Genomic DNA, 27704 nt, shown 5'->3' on the forward strand with positions numbered 1-27704 from the left:
TTCCTTCCATGTCAGGCAATATCTTCTCTGAACTCTTTCCAAAGCTTCCACATCCTTCCTATAATGCAGTGACCAGAACTGCACACAATATTCCGGGTGCGGCCTTACCAGAGTCTTGGACAGCTGAAGCATGATCTCGTGGCTCCGAAATTTAATCCCCCTACCAATAAATGCCAACACACCATATGCCTTCTTAACAACCCTATCAACGTGGGTGGCAACTTTCAGGGATTTACGCACCTGGACACCGAGATCTCTCTGTTCATCTACACTGCCAATAATTTTACCATTAGCTCAACACTCTGCATTCCTGTTATTTCTTCCAAAATAAATTACCTCACACTTTTCTGCAGTAAACTCCATTTGCCACTTCTCAGCCCAGCTCTGCATCTTATCTATGTCCCTCTGTAACCCACAACATCCTTTGGCAGGATCCACAACTCAGCCTACCTTAGTGTCATCTGCAAATTGACTAACCCATCCTTCTACGCACACATCCAGATCATTTATAAAAATGACAAACAGCAGAGGCCCCAAAACAGACCCTTGCGGTACGCTACTGGTAACTGAGCTCCAGGATGAACATTTCCCATCAACCACCACCCTGCCTTCTTTCAGTAAGCCAATTTCTGATCCAAACCGCTAAATCACCTTCAATCCCACAACTTTTGTCCAATAGCCTACCGTGTGGAACCTTATCAAACGCGGTACGTAAGTCCATATACACCACATCAACCACTTTACCTTCATCCACCTGGTTTTATCGCCTTCTCGAAGAACTCAATAAAGGTTTTGTGAGGCACGACCTATCCTTTTCAAAACCATGTTGACTATCCCTGTTTCTTTCCCGGTGATTATAAATCCTATCTCTTATAAACTCTTCCAGCACCTTACCCACAACTGAAGTCGGGCTGACTGGCCTATAATTACCAGTGCTGTCCCAACTCCCCTTTCTTAAACAAACATTTGCTATCCTCCAGTCTTCTAGCATTACTCCTGTTGACAATGACATGAGGATTGAAGCCAAAGGCTCTGCAATCTCCTCCCTGGCTTCCCCGAGAGTCCAAGGATCAATCCCATCTAGCCGGGGGTTTTATCTATTTTCAGATCTTCCAAAATTGCTAAAACCTCCTCTTTGTCAACCGCAAATCCACCTAATCTTGTAGCCTGTATCTCCATATTCTCACTAACATTGCCATTTTCCAATGTGAATACTGACAAAAAGTATTCATTAAGCGCTTCCCCTATGTCCTCAGATTCCACACACAACTTCCCACTACTATGCTTGATTGGCCCTAACCTTACTCTCATCATTCTTTTATTTCTGGTATACCTATAGAAGGCCTTAAGATTTTCCTTGATTCTATCCGCCAACAACCTTTCATGTCCCCTCCTGGCTCTTCTATCCCACTCTTTAGACCTTTTCTGGCTAACTTATAACTCTCAATCTCCCTATCTAAGCCTTCAACGCCTCATCCACACATAAGTGGCCTTCTTCCTCTTGACAGGACCTTCAACTTCTTTAGTTAATCATGGCTCCCTCTCTCGACAACTACCTCCCTGTCTGATAGGTATATACTTATCAAGGACACATAGTAGCTGTACCTTGAATGTTCCTTCCCCATCCTATGCATCCTAAATCTTGCCTAATCGCATCATAATTGCCTTTCCCCCAGTTATATCTCTATCCCTGTCCATTGCTATTGTAAATGTTGGAGAAAGTGAGGACTGCAGATGCTGGAGATCAGAGCTGAAAAATGTGTAGCTGGAAAAGCGCAGCAGGTCAGGCAGCATCCAAGGAACAGGAGAATCGACGTTTCAGGCATAAGCTCTTCTTCAGGAATGAGGAAGGTGTGCCAAGCAGGCTAAGATAAAAGGAAGGGAGGAGGGACTTGGGGGAGGGGCGTTGGGAATGCGATAGGTGAAAGGAGATTAAGGTGAGGGTGATAGGCCTGAGAGGGGGTGGGGGCGGAGAGGTCGGGAAGAAGATTGCAGGTCAAGTGTAAACGTAACGAAATTGTGGTCACTATCGCCAAAGTGCTCATCTACCTCGAAATCTAACACCTGGCTGGTTAATTCCCCAGTACCAAATCCAATATGGCATCGCCCCTTGTTGGCCTCTCTACATACTGTGTCAGAAAACACTCCTGCACATATTGAAAAACTGACCCATCTAAACTACTTGAACTATAGTGTTCCCAGTCAATATTTGGAAAGTTAAAGTCCCCCATAACAACTATCCTGTTAATCTCACTCTTATCAAGAATCATCTTTGCTATCCTTTCCTCTATATCCCTGGATCAATTTGAAGGTCTATAGAAAACTCCCAACAGGGTAACCTCTCCTTTCCTGTTTCTAACCTCAGCCCAAACTATCTCAGTGGTTGAGTCCTCAAAAGTTCTCTCAGCTGCTGTAATACTACCCTTGATTAACAATGCCACACACCGTACTCTCACCATTATCTCTATTCTAGCTGAAACATCTATGACTGGAATCTGCAGCAACCATTCCTGTCTCTGAAATGGCTACATCATCAAAATCCAAGGTACCAACCCATGTTGCAAGTCCACCCACCTTATTCCAGATCCTCCTGGTATTGAAGTACACACATTTCAAACCAACATTCTGGTGCTGGTGCCCTTTGAAGACCTTATAAATCTATCCCTGATCTCACTACCCTCAACCTCCTGTACACTGGAACTACAATGCAGGTTCCCATCCGCCCTACATTAGTTTAAACCTCCCCTCCCTCCAACCGAAGAGTATTAGCAAATGTCCCCCAACATATTGGCACCCCCCCTCTAGTTCATCCTGTTTGTAGAGGTCCCATCTTCCCCAGAAAGAGCTCCAAATATCCAAGAATCCAAAACCCTCCCTCCTGTACCATCCCCGCAGCCATGTGTTCAGCTCCGCTCTCTCCCTGTTCCTTGCTTCACTAGCACGTGGCACGGGCAACAAACCAGAGATAACAACTGTTTGTTCTAGTTCTAAACTTCCACCCTAGCTCTCTGAATTTCTGCCTGACATCCCCATCTCTATTCCTACGTGGACCACCACTTGGGGTTGCTCCCCTTCCAGCTCAAGGATCCCGAAAACACGATCAGAGACATCATGAACCCTGGCACCTGGGAGGCAACAAACCAACCATGAGTCTCTCTCATTCCCACAAAACCTCCTATTTGTTCCCCCTAACTATGGAGTCCCCAATGACTAAAGGTTTGATCCTCTTCCCCCTTACCCTCTGAGCGGCAGGGAAAGACGCTGTGCCAGAGACCTGTGTCCCACTGCTTACCCTTGGTAAGCAGTTGCCCCCAACAGTCTCCAAAATGGTACACTTGTTGTTGAGGGGACCACCACAGGAGATCCCTGCACTGCCTGCCGTTCCCTTTCCTACTCCTGATGGTAACCCATCTACCTTCTTCAGATGGCTGTGGAGTAACTACCTACCTGTAACTCCTCTTAATAACTCCCTCCACCTCCCGAATGATCCGAAGTTCATCCAGCTCCATCTCCAGTTCCCTAACGCGTTCTCGAGGAGCTGGAGTTTGGTGCACTTCCCACAAATGAAGTCAACAAGGACACTAGATGTAACCCTTATCTCTCACATATTGCAGGAGGAACATTCAACTGCCCTAACCTGAATTCCCACTATTCTAAATTCACAAATAAACCACTTAAAAAAAACAAGAAAGAAAACATTTGCCACCTTACTAACTGACACACACAACTTTTTTTTGGTTAGGGGAGGAGGATGGGTGGGAGACACTACCCGAGTAGTGCTTTGGGAAAAGCAACCACCCAACTATGTAACTCGTGACCTCTGCGATAGCCTCCTGCTCAATGCTCCCGCACCTCCTGCTGCTGGAACAACAATCTCCTGCGAATAAAATAACCCTATGATCGTGATCCCTAATCGTATCCTAATGTTATACATTCTCATTGATTATTAGAGGCTTTTGAAGGTGTATCATTCCCATTATATTTCTCACATTCACCAGAACTCTCAATTTGTCAAACAGCTGACTTAGGCTTATTAAACATTGTCTCACTGAACCAAAATTTTTACGAGTGTTTGACAGGACAGTTGCTGAACTGCTATTTTATTTGACTGGACAATTCATAACTTGGGATAATAGTTGAATAAGCAGCTAGCCATTTAAAATTAAAGTGAAACATCTCTACCCCAAAGCTTCTGAACGGTTGGACTTTTTTAACCCAAAGAGGCATGGTTGCGCAACGAGTAATTTTAAGACAAATTGATAAAATGCTTGATACTAAGAGAATCGAGGATCTAGGATTGTGCAAGGAAGTGGAATTGAGGTAGAAGATCAGCCAAGATCATAATGATTGATGGAATAGAATGCTCTCTTACATTCTCCCCTCTTATATTGGGTTGCTTGTACCAACCATGCTGAAGAATCAGCAATCTCTTTTAAAACAGAGGCAAATCATTCTGAGAACCAAAGGTAAACTGTGTAGGAATAGTGACAAGTTGGTGGAATGGGCAAAAAATGGCAAATTAAATCTGAATGGATACATTTTGATAAAATAAAAGTAACAATGATGCTTTATGGGAATGGCTCAGAGAGGTTCTGGTTTACAAGACATGAAAATGAATACTTAAAGCAAGTGGAATATTGAGTTCTAAGGAACAAAGTGTGGAATATAAAAGATCTAACCGTGAATCTATAAAAAATTACAAATAGCAAATAGACTGAGACAATACAACTATGAAGAAAGACTTGCAAAAGTGAGATGTTTTTGTTAGAGTTTTGGAGATAACAAACAATTTGACAAGTTATGAAGATGGCAGAGAGCAGATAGAACAAGAATATGTCCAGTGATTGAAGGATTTAGAACAAGTTAAAATGTAAGACATTCAAGACAGAAATAAGGAGAACTTTGTTTCCAAAAAAAAAAGATACATTATTAGAATGAGTGTTGGGAAAATTGTGAAGCAAGACTGGGTCTGTATTTAAGATTGAATTGACAGTTGAAAAAATTCAAGGGAGCTCTGAGGGGTTAAAGGATTTGAGAAATGGGCAGCCACTGGGATTGCTACATCTGTCTGTGTGGAGGACAAACACAAACAATGATGTAATTCCTTTACATTACTCATCAAAAAGTGACAGGGTTAATTCACACCATTGTCTTATGGATCATGTTTCATTCAAAATCGGACACTGTCAGTGTTATGGTGGAGTGACAGTTTTCAGTAACATTCTCAAAACACCTACGCATATCAAGAACTGCAGATTTTAAGCTGTTGGAAAATACCTCAGTGGCTGAGATGCGGAGATTTTATTTTTTCCTTTAAGCAGTTCTTATAATTCAAAATCCCTGAATGGGAAGTGGAAGCAGATTGTATAGGGACTTTCACAAAGAGAACTGGATCAGTTTTCACAAAGGGAATATTTGCACAACATTGGAAGAAGAACAGGGCACCGAGATTAACTTGATAGCTCTTTCAGAAAAGCTAACATAGGAATGATGATCTGAATTACTTCCTGCTGCACTGTATAATTTTTGTTTGACAAAGATTTTAAAGATTTGGAGCTTTCTCATATGTAAATAAAATCCATTAGGCTTTCTGTTTTGAAATTTCTTACCATGATGCCCAATTTATCACACAAATTATAAAATTCATCTTGTTCATACACTCCTCCTCCCCAGACTCTTAATGAATTCATATTAGCATCAACAGCTGACTGCAATAAGTTTTCCAATCTGTAAATTATACAAGAAAATATTAGTAAGTGGTAAGCAGTATGCCATAAATGATGGTGCAAATCCAACTGAAATAGCTCTACAAATTCAGATTTTCGCATGATCAAATGTTACTACCTAGTTTTAAAGTTTTAACATCAATCACAGTAATACTCAAACAGTAGAATTTTCTGGAACTGGTGACAATGAGGTTCTCTCATCTGTGGCAAAACTTGTTGAATGTCGCTGACAGCACCTCAACATACACAGCAGACAAAGAGAGGAACTGGAGAACTACATTTGGTTAACATCTTGAGCATTGATGTGTTAACATCACTAGATCGTGCCCAATTTTAATCAAATTTCTTGCTGAACTATTAAAGGAGTAAATTCCTCATTTTCATGACTCAGAATTACGAAATTTAATATTTTATTCTGCACAGATTCAAATAACTTGTCAGACTGTGAGTTCAAAACTTCTCTTGTTATATTTAAAAATAGCATCCCACTTTGCCTGTAGTATAATCAACAGCCAAACATGGACTGTGCAGTTCAGGAAAGCTGTCCGTAAAGTAGTCCATGTCCATATATAGCAAGCTCTGGACAATATCCCGGATTGGGCGATCAATGACACGTTACATTTGCACCACACAAGTGCTAGTCAATGCTCATTTCCAAAGAGACAGAATCCATCCATCGCCATTGACATTGAATGGCATGATTAGTGCCAAATTATTTACTATTAACATCCAAAGGGTTATCATTGTTGAGCAATTGAACTGTAATGAGCCACTTACGTATCGTAACTATAACAGCACGTCAAAAGCTGAGACACCTGCAGTTAGTAACTCACCTCCTGACCCCTCACAGGCTGACTACCAGCTCGAAGGCATAAGTCAGGATTAAGTTCCTTAATATTCAAGAAGTTTGACACCATCTAGGGCATAGCAGCTTACTTAATTGTCACCCTACCTCACATCTTTAACACTCACTCCCTCCATCACTGAAACGCATTGACAGCACAGCATTCCATTAAAGCTCTGATTTTCTATCTCAAATCTTTTCTAATGGGTGATTGCAAACTATTGCACGATCCGAGCAATCAGTACTGTACGTCATCCAAAGTTTTATCTTCCTTTCCAGAATGGGAAAGCTAAAACATGCAAAGTTCTGTCATTTCAATGAATAAAATCGTGGTAGCTTGTAGGACTGAGACTAAGTAAATCAAACCACAACAAAGCAGTCTATAACTAATGCAACATATGGTAAATGAAGTTTACATTATGGCCTTTATCTACCAGATTTAATTATTTATGCACTCATATATGAATACAAATTAGTCAATCACAATAGTTAATCATAAAACGTTTAAAACTCACACATCAAATGTGACTCTGTCCAGAAAGGCATCTGCAGGAATCCAGTTTGAGCCCTTGAGAAATATTGGGAGCCCATTTATCTGAAAATAAAAGCTTAGTCCAGGAGACCCAGGTACTGATTCTTGTACCAGCTCCACTGTTCTGAAATAGACCTAGGGAAAACATGAGATTATAAAATACTTAAACTGGCAGGAAAAGTAGAATAAAATTACCAAAGCTTTTTTTATCAATAGTGATTTCAAAATTAATGTTTATCTGCCAATAAGACCATAAGACACAGGAGCCAAAGTAAGCTTAATTAGTCTGTCAAGTTTGCTCAGTACTTCAATGTGATCATGGCTGATCTGATAGTCCTTTCCTGTCTTTCCTCCATAACCCTTGATTCCCTTCCTGATTAAAAATCTATCTGTCTCACCTTGAATATATTTAAAAATCACACAACACCAGGTTATAATCCAACAGGTTTATTTGGAAGTACTGGCTTTCAGATCACTGCTCCTTCATCAACTACCTAAAGAAGGAGTAGCGCTCTGAAAACTAGTACTTCCGAATAAACTGTTGGACTACAACCTGGTACTGAGAGATTCTTAACGTTGCCCACTCCAGACCAACGCTGACATATCCACATCTTGAATATACTTAATGACCCAGTCACAATAGCCCGCTGCAGTAAAGAATTTCATAGATTCACAATCCTCAGAGAAGACATTCCTCCTCATCTCTGCCTAAAATGGACAATCCCTTAATCTGAGATCACACCCTCTGTTTCTAAACTCAAATGCAAGGGGAAATGACTTGGCTGCATCAATTCTATCAATCTCTCTAAGAATTTTGTAGTTTCAATCAAGTCACTTCTCAGTCTTCTAAACTCTAATGAGTACAGTCCCAACCTACTCACCCTCTCCTCCAAACTATCCTTCCATACCCAGGGTCAATTTATTGAACCTTCTCTGGACTATTTCCAATAGCAGTATAGCTTTCCTTAGGTAAGGGGACCAAAAAGATACACATATTACATGTGTAGTCTGATTAATGCTTTGTATAATGTTAACAAGACTTCCCTATCTTCATTCTCTTTGAAATAAAAGCCAACATTTCATTGCCTTTCCTATTACCTGCTGAACATGGATACTAAGTTTTTGTGATTTATGCACAAGGACGCTCAAATCCTGTTGTGCTGCTTTCTGTAGTATTTCTCCATTCTTCCTGACAAACTGCATAAATTTCTATTTTCCCGTATTATTTTCCACCTGCCAAATTTCTGCCTCTCACTTAACCTGTCTATTGCCACCACTTGTCCTCCACCTATCTTTGGGTCATCCTCACCACTGACTTTGTAGCAGTTTTGTGTCAGATGCAAATTTGGCTACAGCACATTCACTTTCTTTATCCAAGTCATTGATATATATTATAAATATTTGTGACCAAGCCCTGATCTCTGTGGCAATCCACCAATTACAGGTTGCCATCCTGAAAATGCCTCCCTCAACCAAAGAGCACTCTTCTATTTTGCCAATCCTGCAACCCAATGCCCATGGGCTTTTAGTTTATTAAATTATCCGAACTTCCAGATATTTTGAGCTCAAATGAGTCAGGTATCACTGCAATATGATTAATATGCCAGCGATTCACAAAGAGGACTACTGGAAGCAGATTCCCACCGCCACTACTGCTGACAGAATGCTTGAACTGTCTGCAAGTAGTCATTAAAGCATACTCCATTATCACAGGATAAGGACATCGATGGAAAGGCCATCATTAATTACCAATCCTTAGTTTCCCTTGAGAAGGCAATGGTGAGCTACCTTTTTGACTGCACTTGAGTTGTTTGCTAGTCCATTGCAGAGGGCAGTTATGCTAATTACTGTGGGTCAGGACTCACATGTAGGCTGGCCAGATAGATTGGGGAAAGGTTAAAAAAAATTAATTAAGCAGTTAGATTTTTAAGAAAATCCTACAGTTTACTGGTCATTGCTGATAGCATATGTTGGATTGCGTGTGAGAGATATAAACTGTTGGATTAGTATATTTAATTTTTTATGTTATTTGTTGACAATTAGGGATTTAGTTTTTAAAGTTAATAACCAGTGGGTTTTTCATGTGTAACTATAATATTTTCTGTAATCACGATAATTTCTTTTAAAAACAGTATTTAAAAACAGACCAGTCTTGAAAGTGAATGGATTTTGTGCATTGTTAATTGATTTTTGTTTATTTATAAAGAAAATAGTTTATAAAGGAAAGTTTTGAGATTAATGGGGTTACATTACAAAAACTCTGAATCACAAGTAGATGATTCCATCTTTTTGTACTAAACCTCCATTATATTGTTAATGCACAATCTACAGCATCTCATGCTTTTCTTTCAATGAAAGACCAATTTGTTAACACCAAAATCATCAAAAATATGATCAATTAAGGTTGGTTCTTGTCTGGGATTTGACGTGCATGGTAATAACATCAGCGGGGATCATAACAATCAAAATGAGATTCCCCGCTAGGATAAACGGAATGATAAAGATGAGAAGTCTCTGGATCATTAATCCAAAACTTGTGTATTGTTAGTCCAGTAAAAGTGACTAGATTAGACTTACAGTGTGGAAACAGGCCCTTCGGCCCAACAACTCCACACCGACCCGCCGAAGCGCAACCCACCCATACCCCTACATTTACCCCTTACCTAACACTACGGGGAGAACGTGCAAACTCCACACAGTCAGTCGCCTGAGTCGGGAATTGAACCCGGGTCTACAGGCACTGTGAGGCAGCAGTGCTAACCACTGTGCCACCGTGCCGCCCACAAAAAGTGCTAACATATCCTGTACAAAGCAAATTATACATGCTTCTTTTAATTTTCAGATTCTAAACTTCTTGGCTGAAGTACAACAACATTGAGATTAAGTCACAACAAATGAGAATGGTTTCCTTTCTTTCTTGAAGGCAAAGAAATAAAAAGAACAGATATTCTTTTAAATCACTGACCAAAAATATGGCATTTTAAAACTGCTTCACCTATCCTTCACAGGGAAAAAGAACTACACTAATTAAAACTTTTCATTCTTCCATAATTTGTCACCCAGTTGATAATGCAGATTTTTAAATAAACATTGAAACAGATAATTGAGAATGACTGACCATAATGGACTTTTCAATGTGGTATTCTCTGCTGATTGTGAAAGTAACAGTCATGTTGTAACCAGTCTGATTACCATAACCAACAGGCCACCAAAGATCAACAGAAACATCCTGGAAAATAAAGTTCCCATACATAGTATATTTTTTCTCATGTTTAAGCACGTTTCTGTGTGAGGATCAATGCACATGTTGTAAAACTTATTATAATTGAAATTAAACAAACATTTCAACAATAATGTACAAATGGAATGATGAACTAAATGCTTACCTCAAACTCTCTTTGTACAAAGTTTCATGAGCCAAGAACACATGACAGATTGTGAGCCTGACTTGTATCAGAGTGGCATATACTAAAGGCAATGTGTGCAGACTGTAGGTCAAGTACTGGAAAGTGGGATTAGAATTGCTAGGTAGCTGTTTTTGACTGGTGCAGGCTCTATGGGTCTCAGGGCCTTTTTCTGTGCTGTAGACCTCTATGATTCATAACCCAACTGGTATATGCCTGTGATTGTGTTATACTGGAGCCTCCTCCCACCATTCTTTATCTCACCCTATTAACATAGCCTTCTATTCCTTTCCCTGTCATGTTCTTACTTAGCTTCTTCTTAAATGAATGATGTTTTTCATCTGATCCATTCCGTGATAGCAAGTTCTATATTCGCATCACTCTTTGGGTGAAGAGGTTTCTTCTAAATTCCCAAGTGGATAGCTGTGATTCATTTATATTTATGGTCCCTGGTATTGAACTTCCCACAAGGGCAAATGCTTTCTTTGTATCCAACTAGAACTTTGAATGAAGAACATGGCATACATGCCCCTATCATGAAGGAGTAATGAAGATGTAAATTTAGCTTCACATAAAGATATCACACACTTCGTAATCCATGACTGCAGGGAAAATCAGTAACTGAGATGTAAGTAACAATAAGACTAAAAATTGTTGCATCATCCTGTCATCACCTGTTATCAAGGTTGCCTCATTATAAGTACAATATCAGAAACTGGACACATTTGAAAGGTCTAGCAGAACACTCTGCCCTTCATTCCCACACCTTCCAGGTGAATGTCTGTTGATTTTGGAGTGTTTCAGAGCTTGAAATTATTCCCTACAATACTCCAATTGCAGAAGGTCCTGTTTGGTCAGGTTACCCTTCTTAATCATTGCAAAACTTAACAGATCAAAGTTAGAAGAATCCTTGTCAAGTCTGGGGTGGCATGGTGGCTCACTGGTCAGCACTGATGCCTCACAGTGGCAGGGACCCGGGTTGGTTTCTAGCCTCAGGTGATTGACTGTGTGGAGTTTGCACATTCTCCGTGTCTGCATGGGTTTCCTCCACGTGCTCCAGTTTCCTCCTATAGTCCAAAGATGTGCAGGTTAGGTGGACTGGCCACGTTAAATTGTCCGTAGTGTCCAGGGCTGTGCAGGCTAGGTGGATTAGCCACAATGAATGCAGGATTATAGGCCTAGAGTAGGGAGGTGGATCTGGATGGGATGCTCTTTGGAGGTGTGGTGTAGACCCGATGGGCCAAATGGCCTGCTTTCACACTGTAGAGGTTCTATGATTCTAAGTCAAAAGCTCTCTCAATAGCCAGTTACACATCACCACAGATAGGTGATCACTGAAGGCTGAAGATTTGACAGTACATAAAAATTAAAACATGTTAACTTATTGATCTGAAATGGAACAACACTTCAATCCATTCACTCTGTCTTTCCAGGTAAAAAAAACGTGGCTAGGAGAAGAGCAGTTGAGGATCTTTTGGATAGCTTGTACTACGCACATAATGAACAATGCCATAGACTGTCACTCTGTCAAAGTAAGCAGATTCCAGATCACACTTGCATCTCAAAGCCCATCAGAAGACACGGAACACACAATATTAGATTACTTACAGTGTGGAAACAGGCCCTTCGGCCCAACAAGTTCACACCAACCCACTCAAGCACAACCCACCCAGACCCATTCCCCTACACCTAACACTATGGACAATTTAGCATGGCCAATTCACCTAACCTGCACATTTTTGGATTGTGAGAGGAAACCGGCGCACCCAGAGGAAACCCACACAGACACGGGGAGAATGTGCAAACTCCACACGGAGTCCCCTGAGGCGGGAATTGAACCCGGGTCTCTGGTGCTGTGAGGCAGCAGTGCTAACCACTGTGCCGCCCACCTTACCAACATCTGTAAATGACCATTCATTGGTCAGGGTGAGCTCAGAAGCATCAGTATCATGACCTAACTATTGAACTAACAGATAGAAATGGAAAACACTGGACTCAGCTGCAAGGTATGGATTAAGAGGAGGCAACAGCGCCGTAAGTGCAGTGTTATAGCCCCTATAGAGGTGTTAAGTACCTCTATCTGTGACATTCTTAATGCACTAATGGTTAGTCTCTGGTAGTGGACTTTAAAAGGAAATCATTAATCCAGAGGCTAAGAAATATAGCTGAATTGTCTGAAAATATTAAAAGTTGAACTAAAAGCAGAAGGTTGAATAAGTTTGTAGTTAAAACCATATATCCTGGATCAAGGATTAGTCAACCATAAAAGTTTATTTAGTAACGGGATAGATACAGACATTTGAAACAACCAAGAACAGAAATTGCTGGATAAACTCAGCAGGTCTGGCAGCATTTGCAGAGAGAAAACAAGAGCTAATGCTTCAAGTCCAGTGACCCTTCTTTGGACTTGAAGCGTTAGATCTATTTTCTCTCTACAGATGCTGCCAGGCCTGCTGAGTTTCTCCAGCACACTGCTTTTGTTAAAATAAATGTTGAGTGCTGAAGGCTGTAAAGCGCTCAAATGGAAAATGAAATCCAGTTCCTAGAGTACAGAGCCACTGCAGCAGGTCTAAGACAGACATGTTAGCATAAGAGTGAGATGGTGTAAGGGGGTGGCAAGCCACAGTAAAGTTAGGGTCACTCACTTGCACAGAGAGGTGGAGCCCCGTCTAGCCAGCATAGAGGAGACTATCTTGGATTTGAAATGTTTACTTCAATTACTTTCTCCACAGATGCTGCCAGACTCACCTGCTTCGATTCTTCAGCATTTTAGTTTTGTTTTAGTAATTTCTGACTTCTGCCTTCCTACAACTGAAGATTAGATTAGATTCCCTACAGTGTGGAGACAGGCCCTTCGGTCTAACAAGTCCACACCGACCCTCTGAAGAGTAACCCACCCAGACCCATTTCCCTCTGACTAATGCACGTAACACTATGGGCAATTTAGCATGGCCAATCCATCTGACTTGCACATCTTTGTGGCAGGAAACCGGAGCACCCAGAGGAAACTCACGCAGAAATGGGGAGAATGTGCAAACTCCACACAGACAGTCGCCAGAAGCTGGAATCGAACCTGGGACCCTGGTGCTGTGAGGCATCAGTGCTAACTACTGAGCCACCGTGCCACCCAGGTTATATATGTAACAAAAATATTCACTTAGTGTTGAATTCCAGTAAAAAGATTTCTCACCTGATTAATCTCCAACCTGACTTTATTTCTGCTGCCTTCTTTGTTTGCAAGAACTATTTTGTAAGTTTGTTGCGTTCGTAGAGATGGAATGGTAACCATCAGCTCACCTTCAATTGGCTTTGAGAAAACAACATCATAAAAACTCTCCACTTCCACAGACCACTTTTGTTCTTTCTCATCTACAAATAAAAAAAGAGTTCAATCAATTTTCTAACAATTTAGCTGTATTTAAATTTCCATTATAAGTTGCTTGCTCAATTCACCTTTAGAACATCTTTACTATCGCACAAAATGTACTTGATTCAGAGTCATTCAGCCAACCATGTCTATGCCAACCAGCAAAGACCAAACAATACGAACCCTAATGACCTGCACTTGACCCATAGCCTACCGAGCCCTGGCATTTTAAGCATTCATCCAGATGCTTCTTAAGTGTGGTCAGATTCCATCATCCTCTCAGGCATCATGATCTCTCTATCCAGCACACTCTGGGTGAAAAAAAAAATTCCTCAGATCTCTTCTAAACCACTTGCTCTTAACCTTAAACTTATGCCCTCTGCTCTTAGACACATCTGCCATGGGAAAAGAGATTCTCACAATCTACTCTATACCTCATTCAGATTCCCCAGGAGCCTCCTCTGCTCCAAGGGAAACAAACCTAGCCTCTCCTCATAACGGAGGCATTTTACCCCAGCCAAAATCCTGGTGACTCTCCTTCAAACCCTCTCCGGTGTAATCATATTCTCTGGATAGTGTGGCGATCAGAACAGCATACAGTATTCCACCTGCGGTCTAAAACTAATGTTTTATAAAGTTATGACAAAAGTTCCTTTTTCTATATTGTATGCCCTGGCTAATAGAGGGAAGCATCCCATACGCCTTCTTTGCCCGCTTACCTGTGCTGACACTTTCAGCGATCTATGGACTTGTACACCAAGTCCTTTTGTTCCTCAGTACTCTCCCAGGTCTACCATTCACTGTGAATGCCCTTATTAGACATCCAAAAATCTATCACCTTGCACTTAGCGGGATTGAATTTCACCTGCTATTGCTATGCCCAATTTACCAGTTGATCATTGCCAGACTGTAGCCTGAGATCATCCTCCTACCACCACCACCAACAACAACTTTTGTGTCATCTGCAAACTTACGAATTTTACCTTTTATACACATCCAAATCATTAATGTACATAAAAAACAAGGGTCCCAGCACTAATCCTTGTAGTACACTGCTGGTCACAGGTTTTTAATCACAAAAACAATCCTCCAAGACTACCTTTTGCCTCCTAAGTGTAAGCCAATTTTGGATTCAGGATCCACAACAGTGAGGTACTTCCTGTTAGATTAGAGAGGATAGAGGACAAACAGACAAAACCAGTGCAGAAACCCCCGCCACTCTCCCCTACATCAAAGATATCTTGGAAATGACTACCAGACTACTCAAACCTCTTGGCATCATGGTAACCCACAAACCCACCAACATACTAAAACATCAGCTAATGAACTTGAGAGACCCGATACAGATAACAAGTAAAACTAATGTAATTTACAAAATACCTTGCAAGAATTATAACAAACACTATATTGGACAAACAGGGAGAAAACAAGCCACCAGGATAAATGAACATCAACTAGCCACAAAACAACATGACCCTCTCTCACCAGTGTCCTTACATACAGATGAGGAAGGACATCACTTCGACTGGGACCATCCTAGGACAAGCCAAACAGAGACACGCACGAGAATTCCGAGGAGCTTGGCATTCCAGCCGGATCTCTATCAATAAACACATTGATGTGGATCCCATTTATCACTCCCTCAGAAAAGGAACTGGAAATGACATCACCACAGGAAATGGCATCGCCAAACCAAGGAAACCTAAACCCATAAATAGAAAGCAGGCCATGCCACCAGTGCTTCATCCGGAGGCTCACTGAAGATGTTACCTGGTAGGGTGGTGAAATGTCTGAATATGAACCTTCCAGCTCAGTGAGCAAACCTACATCCAGAACCTCAACCTGAGCTACAAACCTTCTCAAAACCTGCTAGGATAGAGTTCAGTTCACACAGTTAGAGTCAATAATAATTTTTTAAAAAATTATTCATGGTATGTGGGCTTCACTGGTGATGTCAGCATTTTTGCCCATCCCCACCTCCCACTTAAGACTCAATCACATTACTGTGTGTCTGCAGTCACGCCTAGATCAGACTGGGTAAGGTTGACAGAATTCCTTCCCAAAACGATTTTGTTTTTAAATGACAATCAACAATGCCTGCCCGGTTACCATTCGACAAACTTTTTTATTTAACTCAAATTTCACCATCTGTCACAGTGGGATTCAAACCCATGTCCTCAGAACACTGGCCTGAGATTCTGAATTATTAGTCCACAGACATTATCACTTATCTACCACCTAACCTTAACACAATGCACTTGAAATTATGTAGAATTCCCTCTATGTTTACTGATGCAGAAACAGTCAACACCAGTTAAATTTGTACAATTGATCAAATTAGAATACATAATAATCTTGCTAATGAAGCAGGATTAGGACTATGCAGGTTATTAAATTGCATATTCGCTATTTTAAACTATAGGCAATCTGATAGAGGTATTTAAAATGTACCAGTTTTGATAAATCATTTCATCTGCACTGACTGGTGAAACTCTAAGGTCAGCAAATGAACGAAGTGAAGCTGGTGAAGCTGACTGGACCTGATTCTAGCTCTCTATTTTCTTGGCCTGTTACTGGTGGATTGATTCATTGTTCATTAAATCCTATACATTTTACACCTGATGTATTTTGAAATGAATAAAGAATTTAACTCCAGTCTCAACTTTTTGCTGGGTGGGCAAATTAAGTCCAGTATTGGAACAGCTGACGTTCCACGTAGGCTCAATGTGTGAATGTACACAAATGCTGGTTGAAAATGCAACATCTTCTTTTAAATTACGATGTATGGCTGGCTTGCCAATGAATAAAGTTGCCAATAGGCACTAACTAGTTATTGCAGCTTTCTTAACAACTACCCGCGTTGGGTTCACACAGTACAATCCGCAAGGAGGCACATAACTGTCCATTTTAACCTTCATTTGAAATAAGAAAACATAATATGACTGAACTTTCAATGTCTAAATGTTGTCCTCTGGGTATACAGATGGAGAGTGAAACATGTTACATAAAAAAACCCATTAGTTTAACTCACAATCACTTCATTTTCTCACTTGCTGAAGAAGTAATTAAGAAATATTCTGGTGTTACTGACTGTTCTTACTTGCACACAGCTACACAATTAAAGTACTATGCTCTTAGAAAGTGGTCTGGATTTATTATAATATTATGGAAACACACAAGAGTATCTTTCACTAAAGAGTGAGAAAATGCCAGGAAACCGGAGGGTGGGGTGGGGGGGTGCGGCCTCCTTCCGGAGATCTACTCAACACCATCACCCTCAGACTCAAGAGCAACACATGAAAGAGCAGCAGACCAGTACTGATACATCACAAACCACACTTCAATACCAGAACTTTACTAACCTCCTATTTCTCTGCCTGAGCCACAGTCAGCCTACGTATTAATCCCTTCAGGCACAGTTCCTCTCAAACTTGCCAGTATGTTTGATGTTTGCACAATACATTGTTAGTACATATGTATCGTGAGCATAAATATGGGCATAGCACTAGGGAATGCTTTACACATATAAATCACACACTAAGAAATTGTGAGGATTGTGCCTCTGATCTCCCGATACCCAATCTAACCTTAACACAAGGATGCCTCCCAGACAGTAATATTTATCACTGGTAAAAGCATATTCATTGAAATTCGTACTTACAAGTGCATTTCATTGTCATTTTTGGCAACTTGCTTTTCTGTAATTTGCTTCTTTAAAAGTAACGTAAACTTGCCCATCAGCATTAAATTTTTTACAAAGTGATTTGTCTTTGTTGATTAGTGCTCTGGTAAGCATCTTAGGATGGTTTAATATGCTAAAGATGTCATATAAACACAAGTTGCTGTTGCTGTAAACACCAATACTGTTACAAGTGATGTATACTGAATGGCTGCTATCATTTCCATACAAAGGCATTTATATTGAGACAGAATGGTCACATGCATGGCAAGTCAGTCAATACATTTCTCCAAGCATTCTCCATTTCACAACAATAAGATTGTATACACAATCATTTGTAATTATAAATTATGAAGTTAACCCAATGCACATTATGAACAATTGTTTTCTTCGTGACTAACAAAACAGTTGTTAATTTTAGACGCTTCTACTTTCATTAATTTCTGCACATGCAGAGATACGTTGCATACAGTCTTTAAATTGTGCATAATAATTGCACGGTGTAGGTTAGATGGGCGTCAGATTAATTTCACAGGTCGGCGCAACATCGAGGGCTGAAGGGCCTGTACTGCTCTGTAACGCTCTATGTTCTTCTAAGATCTGAGTTCAGGCCCAAACTATACAAGCTCTCCTCATGAGACAGTCCTTCCATACCTTGTATCAACCAAGAGAACTTTCTCTGAACTGCTCTCCAACGCTCAGTTCTGTCAATAATTTGGCAGCTTGATCAAAGTGAAATTTGGCTTGTTGTTGTTTCACAGTGATTTTGTCCCTCATACCTCTCACTACTTCTGGCTTCAGCATACTCCTCTATTGGAATGGGAATTCAATGGTCTGTGACAGTGGACTAGTTTCCATACTTTCAGCAGGTACATTTCTCAATTCAAAGACCACCTTGCTGGTGTTACAAAGTTAAAAATCACACAACACCAGGTTATAGTCCAACAGGTTTAATTGGAAGCACTTTTTTTAATTTCAAGAATATACTTTATTCATAAGATATTCTGATGATCTGTACAATTGGTCATGCCATACATACGTAAACATTCCATTTCTTGGCATACAGAAGACAGAGTAATCATTCATATATGCAGGTCTGTACAATTACTAATCACATATTCAGTAGGGGGGTGAGCGGAGCCCCCTTACTGAGTCGGCCCCCTGTGCTGAGGCAGGCAGATGTTACACGGTGGTCTTTTCCCACCGTGCCTTGGCGGCAGCTGCCCCAAGCTTTAGCACATCCCTCAACACGTAGTCCTGGACCTTGGAATGTGCCAGTCTGCAACACTCAGTCAGGGTCAACTCCTTCAGCTGGAAGATCAACAGGTTTCGGACTGCCCAGAGAGCGTCCTTCACCGAGTTGATGATCCTCCAGGCACAGTTGATGTTCGCCTTGGTGTGCGTCCCGGGGAACAGACCGTACAGCACAGAGTCCCACGTCACGGTGCTGCTCAGGACGAACCTCAACAAACACCACTGCATTCCTCTCCAGACTTCTTCTGCACAGCCACATTTCTTTCACTAGCTTTCGGAGCGCCGCTCCTTCATCAGGTGGTTGTGGAGGACACAATTGTAAGACACAGAATTTATAGCAAAAGTTTACAGTGTGATGTAACTGAAATTATACATTGAAAAATACCGTGATCGTTTGTTGAGTCTTTCATCTGTTTGAATACCATGATAGTTTCACTTCTTTCATGTGTAAATTACAAAAAAATTGCAAATTTAAAAAAAAAGTTGCATTCTCAGGTTAACTGTAACAATTGGTGTTAGCTAGACAATATGTTGAAGGTAAAAAGTGAGGTCTGCAGATGCTGGAGATCAGAGCTGAAAATGTGTTGCTGGTTAAAGCACAGCAGGTCAGGCAGCATCCAAGGAACAGGAAATTCAACATTTCGGGCCAGAGCCCTTCATCAGGAATGAGGAAAGTGTGTCCAGCAGGCTAAGATAAAAGGCAGGGAGGAGGGACTGGGGGGAGGGGCGATGGAGATGTGATAGGTGGAAGGAGGTCAAGGTGAGGGTGATAGGCCAGAGTGGGGTGGGGGCAGAGAGGTCAGGAAGAGGATTGCAGGTTAGGAGGGCGGTGCTGAGTTCAAGGGAATCGACTGAGACAAGGTGGGGGGGGAAGAGGGGAAATGAGGAAACAGGAGAAATCTGAGTTCATCCCTTGTGGTTGGAGGGTTCCCAGGCGGAAGATGAGGCGCTCTTCCTCCAACCGTCGTGTTGTTATGTTCTGGCGATGGAGGAGTCCAAGGACCGGCATGTCTTCGATGGAGTGGGAGGGAGAGTTAAAGTGTTGAGCCACAGGGTGATTGGGTTGGTTGGTCTGGGCGTCCCAGAGGTGTTGCCTGAAGTGTTCTGCAAGTAGGCGGCCCGTCTCCCCAATATAGAGGAGGCCACATCGGGTGCAGCGGATGCAATAGATGATGTGTGTGGAGGTGCAGGTGAATTTGTGGCGGATATGGAAGGATCCCTTGGGGCCTTGGAGAGAAGTAAGGGAGGAGGTGTGGGCGCAAGATTTGCATTTCCTGCGGTTGCAGGGGAAGGTGCCGGGAGTGGAGGTGGGGTTGGTGGGGGGTGTGGACCTGACGAGGGAGTCACGAAGGGAGTGGTCTTTGCGGAACGCTGATAGGGGAGGGGAGGGAAATATATCCCTGGTGGTGGGGTCCGTTTGGAGTTGGCGGAAATGATGGCGGATGATACGCTGTATACGGAGGTTGGTGGGGTGGTAGGTGAGAACCAGTGGGGTTCTGTCTTGGTGGCGGTTGGAGGGGCGGGGCTCAAGGGCGGAGGAGCGGGAAATGGAGGAGATGCGGTGGAGGGCATCGTCGATCACATTTGGGGGGAATCTGCAGTCCTTGAAGAAGGAGGCCATCTGGGCTGTGTGGTGTTGGAACTGGTCCTCCTGGGAGCAGATGCAGCGGAGACGAAGGAATTGGGAATATGGGATGGAGTTTTTACAGGGGGCAGGGTGGGAGGAGGTGTAGTCCAGGTAGCTGTGGGAGTCAGTCGGTTAGGTGTAGTCCAGGTAGCTGTGGGAGGTGTAGTACAGGTAGCTGTGGGACTGACTGACTCCCACAGCTATCTGGACTACACCTCCTCCCACCCTGCCCCCTGTAAAAACTCCATCCCATATTCCCAATTCCTTCGTCTCCGCCGCATCTGCTCCCAGGAGGACCAGTTCCAATACCGTACAGCCCAGATGGCCTCCTTCTTCAAGGACCGCAGATTCCCCCCAGATGTGATCGACGATGCCCTCCACCGTATCTCCTCCACTTCCCGCTCCTCCGCCCGTGAGCCCCGCCCCTCCAACCGCCACCAAGACAGAACCCCACTGGTTCTCACCTACCACCCCACCAACCTCCGTATACAGCGTATCATCCGCCATCATTTCCGCCAACTCCAAACGGACCCCACCACCAGGGATATATTTCCCTCCCCTCCCCTATCAGCGTTCCGCAAAGACCACTCCCTTCGTGACTCCCTCGTCAGGTCCACACCCCCCACCAACCCAACCTCCACTCCCGGCACCTTCCCCTGCAACCGCAGGAAATGCAAAACTTGCACCCACACCTCCTCCCTTACTTCTCTCCAAGGCCCCAAGGGATCCTTCCATATCCGCCACAAATTCACCTGCACCTCCACACACATCATCTATTGCATCCGCTGCACCCGATGTGGCCTCCTCTATATTGGGGAGACGGGCCGCCTACTTGCAGAACGCTTCAGGGAACACCTCTGGGACGCCCGGACCAACCAATCCAACCACCCCGTGGCTCAACACTTTAACCCTCCCTCCCACTCCACCGGAGACATGCAGGTCCTTGGACTCCTCCATCGCCAGAACATAACAACACGACGGTTGGAGGAAGAGCGCCTCATCTTCCGCCTGGGAACCCTCCAACCACAAGGGATGAACTCAGATTTCTCCTGTTTCCTCATTTCCCCTCCCCCCACCTTGTCTCAGTCGATTCCCTTGAACTTAGCACCGCCCTCCTAACCTGCAATCCTCTTCCTGACCTCTCCGCCCCCACCCCACTCCGGCCTATCACCCTCACCTTGACCTCCTTCCACCTATCACATCTCCATCGCCCCTCCCCCCAGTCCCTCCTCCCTACCTTTTATCTTAGCCTGCCTGGCACCCTCTCCTCATTCCTGATGAAGGGCTCTGGCCCGAAACGTCGAATTTCCTGTTCCTTGGATGCTGCCTGACCTGCTGTGCTTTAACCAGCAACACATTTTCAGCAATATGTTGAAGGTGTTAGCCTTCACACCCCAGAAACACACAAACACACACACCCTCACAGACTTAAGACATTCTACACTCACATACACACGCAAATACACTCTCTCTCACAATCCCCCCAACCCAGACAGACAGGCAGACACATACAAAGACCCACATGCATGCATACACATATATGTTTGTGGGGTGAATTTGTACTTGCAGAGTTACATTGTACTTTGCTCAAAAACTGCATGAATTCATGGAAGACTCTGTTATCTCACTTTTTAGATTAGAATCAGTCTAAATATTCTGGCACAGACAGAGAACACAGGGGGCTAATACCTGCAACTATTGTCTAGCTAACACCAATTGTTACAGTTAACCTGAGAATGCAACTTTTAAAAAAAGGTTTTGTGATTTACATATGAAAGAATTGAAACTATCATGGTATTCGAACAGATGAAAGACTCAACAAACAATCAAGATATTTTTCAATGTCTAATTTCAGTTACATCACACTGTAACCTTTTGCTATAAATTCTGTGTCTTACAATTGTGTCCTCCACAACCACCTGATGAAGGAGCAGCGCTCCGAAAGCTAGTGCTTCCAATTAAACCTGTTGGACTATAACCTGGTGTGGTGTGATTTTTAACCCCAGTCCAACACCGGCATCTCCAAATCATTGCTGGTGTTAGGTTTTCTTGATTTCTTTATGGTCCTTTTGGTAATCTGCACCACCACCTCAATCTCTACATTTGACAGGGACAGTCTACAGATGACGTATGGTGTTGAATTTCCCAATCCTTTGTGAAGCACTGAATACTTCGCTCATAAACTGGGGGTCTTTGTCACTCATCACAATGTCTGAACTATCAGTGACTGAAATGTGCTTTCATGCATTCTACAATCTCAATGGTAGTTGTTGACATCAGTTGGTCCACCTCCCAGTAGTTGATTGTGAAAAGATCATCAGTTCCTGAGAGAGTGATGTAGTATACTCCAAACTTCACCCTTACTCTGTCTGGGATGTCATGTGTCATCAACTGCTCATTTCCTTGCTTAGCTGGGTACCCATTTGAAGCAAAGCATGAGTCGATGTGGTCCTTAACCTCATTGCTCTTGTTTGGCCATTAGAGCACTTCTCTTGCTTTCCTCAGGCTAGGCTCAATTCCTCCAAGGCTTGCCTGGATGTACTTTAGCATCACTTTTCTTATCAACTTAGGGTTAATGACTGCTTCCTTTGTACAAAATGTCCTTCTTAGGCTATCACTTCGTCTCCGAACATCCACTACTCTGTTATAGCTACAGGCGTACCCTTGTAAGGTTATCCTTTCATCAGTTCTTCCTGCAGCCGTGAGAGATTTGTACTTTTTTCCTTACATTGCTTGATTTCAGAAAGGTACTTGCTTTTCAGAGTCAAAATCTCTGCTGGGTTACTGACCATCAGAGTATGTCAAGCTGTTGCTCTGGAAGATTTTAGCATTAACATCCTCAACTTCCTTCATCAGCAGTTGTCGAAGTATACCTGTTCTGCTTGTTTGAATGTCACATTCAGGTAATATTTCTGCAAATGTAATACCATGTTTTGCAGACAGGATGTGGAAATGCCAGTGTTGGACTGGGGTGAACGAAGTTAAAAATCTCACAAAACCAGGTTATAGTCCAAAAGGTTCATTTGGAGGTACAAACTTTCGGAGCGCTGCTCCTTCATCAGGAGCTAGTGGGGTAGGATCGTGAGATGCAGAATTTATAATAAAAGATCAAAGTGTCATACAACTGATGCGATGTATTGAACAAACCTAGATTGTTGTTAAATCATTAATCACTCAGAATGGGGTTGCAGGTTTCGATTCATTTGATCTTTTACTATAAATTCTGTGCCCGGTGATCCTGCCTCACCAGCTACCTGACAAAGGAGCAGTACTTCGAAAGTTTTTACATCCAAATAAACCTGGTGGACTATAACCTGGTGTTGTATGATTTTTAATTTTTTGCAGACACTTTAGAGCAGAAAGTAGTAGTTTAAGGAAAATACCTGAAGTGGCTTATGGTCAGACTCCATTGTCAATTGTGAAATTGTGTCTGACTAATTTTTTTTTTAGATTTACAGTGTGGAAACAGGCCCTTCGACCCAACAAGTCCACACCGACCCGCCGAAGCGCAACCCACCCATACCCCTAACCTAACACTACGGGCAATTTAGCTTGGCCAATTCACCTAACCCGCACATCTTTGTGACTGTGGGAGGAAACCGGACCACCCGGAGGAAACCCACGCAGACACGGGGAGAACGTGCAAACTCCACACAGTCAGTCGCCTGAGTCGGGAATTGAACCCGGGTCTACAGGCGCTGTGAGGCAGCAGTGCTAACCACTGTGCCACCGTGACGCCCGCAAATTTATTAGAGATTTTCAAAGTAGTCTCAACCAGAGTGGTTTGAGTAGAATCGGCAGATGTGTTATATTTGGACTTCTAGAAAGCATTTAATAAGGCACCTGACAGAACACTAACTCATAAGATAGGAGCCTGTGGTGTTGGAGGCAGTATATTAACATGGATAGAGAATTAGTTAATGGGCAGGAAACAGCAGGGGGATAACAGGTTCTTTTGTAGATTGGTGGCCTGGAGCCAATGAGGTTTCACAGGGATCAATGCTGGAACTGCAACCATTTATAATATATATCAATGACCTGGTGGAAGGAAACAAATGTATTGAATCCAAATTTGTAGCTTATTTTTTGTATCAAAGTGAACAGGCAAGTTGCAAGAGGGACATGAACAGTTTATAGAGATATAGATTAAGTGGACAAAAGGTTTGCAAGTCAAGCATAATGTGGAAAAATGTGAAGTTGTTCATTTCAGAAGGTACAGCAAAAGAACAGAGTATTATTTCAATGGAGAAAAGCTGCAATACAAAGGCGATTTTAAGGTATCTCTACATGAAACACACAGCTAGCACAAAATCAGAAAGGTCAATGGAATGCTGGTCCTTATTTTAAAGGGATTCACATATAAGTGTAGGGAAATCTGACTGCAACTATACAAGCACATCTGGAGTACTGCGAGTAATTCTGGTCCCTTTACTTCAGGACAAGTTTAATTCATTGGAGGCACTTCAGAGAAGGTTTACTGTAATAATCCCCAGTATGGAGGACTTGCTTTATGATCAAAGATTAAACAGGGTGAGACTCTACTCATTGGAATTTAGAAGAACGAGAGCTCATGTCATTGACGTATATAGGATTCTCTAGGGGCTTGACAGGTAAATGCTGAGAGGATGTTTCCCTTCATGGGGGAATCTAGGATAAGAGCACAGTCTCAGAATAAAGAAGCAGCAATTTAAGTTTGACATGAAAAAAAATTCTTTTCTCAGAGGATTGAGTGTGTTTGGGGCAGAGTCCTATTTAAGGCTGAGGTAGATAGATTCTTGATCATTGAGGGAATCAAGGGGTGTGGGGAAAGGGCAGGTAAGTGGACCTGAGGAATGTTAGATCAATCATGATCCTACTGAATGGTGAAGCAGGCTTGACAGGCTGAATGGCCTACTCCTGTTACTATTTCTTACGGCTTTATGGTCTCTCCCAAACAAGTTTTGATTAAAATGCTCACAAGCAAAGATGTCAGCCATCTATCTGAGCATATCACTTAGCTTGGGTTAATATCATAAATGACAATGCAACTGGCTGTCTGCACAGCATAAAAATCCAAGTCCTGTCCTGTTGGTATTACGCTGCAAGGTTACTTTATTATTGACACAATGGTACATTAGTGCAGGTGCTGTTGTCATTAGTTTTTTGTGAAATTTTCCACCATAACACCCTAAGCAGCGAGCTCTCAGAGTTTCATTCGGAAGACAAAATAAGTGAAAACTTTGCTACATAGGTCATAAAATCTAATAAGTTACTGCACTGCTGTCACATCTGTTGGTTGCTGCATTTCTCACCTTATCAAGATCCAGATGAAATTTTTTGCTCTCAGTTCTTTGAGCATGTATGAAGTCAAGTACAACAGTATCTTTCTCATTATCAATTTCAGTTCACCTGGCGCGCTCTGATCTGCAATGACCTCTTCCATTATGTCTCCACATCCACTGATTACCAGATCTTCCACAACAGCACCACTTTTTTGTGCAGTCTGTACTGATATTCTTCTCCAGAACTGGAAAGGCAACCAGGGACAGGCAATGAACACTGGCACGGCCAGCGATACCCAAGACTCAAGAATGATATTTAAATAATGTCAAATGATATGCTCAACCATCTGGATCTCCCAAATGGCATCAAAACTTTAGTTGGACAACTGCTGCTTTAATTCAGTTTCATCTGACAGTAACCACTGTTTGCATCAGAAGGAGTAAAGACCTTTAGGATCTACCACTAAAGTTCACTAAATCTGCATTCACCCCAATTTCCAGCACTAGGGCATACCTTATGATACTTTTAAGTGCACATCTGAGTGTACCTTTTAAAAGGTTGCGAGGTTTCCTGCCTCAACTCCCCTTCCAGGCAGTGCTTGCCACCCCCACCACTCTCTTGGTGAAAAGAATTCTTAAGTTCCCTCTAATCTCTTGTCTTTCACTTTAATATTTACCCCTTTGTTATCGACCCTTCAACTAAAGGGAATGGCTGCTTTTTATTCACACTGTCATGCCCCTTATAATCTAATACATTTTTATTAGATTCCCACTTAACCTTCTCTGCTCCAAAGAAAACAACCTGAATTTATCCAGTTAAAAATCATACATCACCAGGTTATAGTCCAACAGGTTTACTTGGAAGCATACTAGCTTTCGGAGCTACGCTCCTTCATCAGGTGATAGTGGAGGGCTCAATCCTAACGCACAGAATTTATAGCAAAAATTTAGTGTGATGTAACTGAAATTATACATTGAAAAATTGATTGTATGTTAAGCCTTTCATCTGTTAGAATACTGTGATTGTTTCACTTCTTTCATGTGTAAATCACAAAACCTTTTTTTCAAAAGTCGCATTCTCGGGTTAGCTGTTAACAATGGTGGTAGCTAGACAATATGTTGAAGGTGCTGGCCCTCTGTGTTCTCTGTCTATGTCATGATGCTTGGAATGATTCTAATCTAAAAAGTGAGATAATGGAGTTTTACATAAATTCATGCAGTTTTTGAGCTAAGAGTTCTACATGAATGCATGCAGTTTTTGAGCAAAGTACAATGTAACCCTGAAAGTACAAAATCACCCTACAAAATATATGTGTACATGTGGGTCTTTGTCTGTCTGTGTATGTCTGTCTAGGTTGGGGTTGTGAGTGTGAGAAAGTGTATGTGTGTGTGTGTAGTAAGTGCAGAGTGTCTCAAGTCTGTGAGGGGTGCATGTGAGAGTGTGGAAGCGTGTGTGGGTGTCTGTGTGCGAGTCTGTGTATGTCTGTGTATAGGAATGGCTGTGTGTATATATGAGTGTGTGTGTCTGTAAGGGTGTGGGTGTCTGTGTGCACGTCTGTGCATATGTGTGTCCGTGTGTATGTGTACCTTGGTGTGCATGTGTGTATGTGAGAGAGCGTGTGTGTGTGTGTAGGAGTATCTGTGTGTGTGTATAGTGCAATGGTGGTCACCTGTAATGTGACATGAACCCAAGGTCCCGGCTGAGGCTCTCCCTATGGGTACCGAACTTAGCTATATCAGCCTCCAAATCAAACTTATCTAGTCTATCTTCTAACTTCATACCTAAACTGCTCCACTAAATCCTGGTAAATCTCCTCTGCATCCTCTCCAATGCAATCATATCCTTCCTATGGTGTGGAGACGAGAACTGCACACATTAATCCAAATGTGGCCTCACCAAAGTCCTGTATGACACGATCTCCCTGCTCTTAAAACCTATGTTACAACTGATATAGGCAAGTGTCCCGCATGCCTTCTTAACTAACTTATTGACCTACCCCGCCACCTTCA

At 42.4% G+C, this 27704-nt stretch overlaps 1 protein-coding gene across 1 annotated transcript in view; it reads right to left on the minus strand.

Moving 5' to 3' along the window:
* manba (mannosidase, beta A, lysosomal) overlaps positions 1 to 27704 on the minus strand; it is a 101450-nt gene that overhangs the window by 37032 nt on the left and 36714 nt on the right. The window contains exons 6-9 of the mRNA XM_060851655.1: positions 13697 to 13875; positions 10221 to 10331; positions 7086 to 7237; positions 5610 to 5727 (exon numbers count right to left, since the gene is read on the minus strand). Coding sequence (XP_060707638.1) covers positions 5610 to 5727; positions 7086 to 7237; positions 10221 to 10331; positions 13697 to 13875 — 560 coding nt within the window. The remainder of the gene's footprint in view (positions 1 to 5609; positions 5728 to 7085; positions 7238 to 10220; positions 10332 to 13696; positions 13876 to 27704) is intronic.

Source organism: Hemiscyllium ocellatum, chromosome 36, assembly GCF_020745735.1.
Source record: "Hemiscyllium ocellatum isolate sHemOce1 chromosome 36, sHemOce1.pat.X.cur, whole genome shotgun sequence".
In the NCBI taxonomy this organism is placed as follows: domain Eukaryota; kingdom Metazoa; phylum Chordata; class Chondrichthyes; order Orectolobiformes; family Hemiscylliidae; genus Hemiscyllium; species Hemiscyllium ocellatum.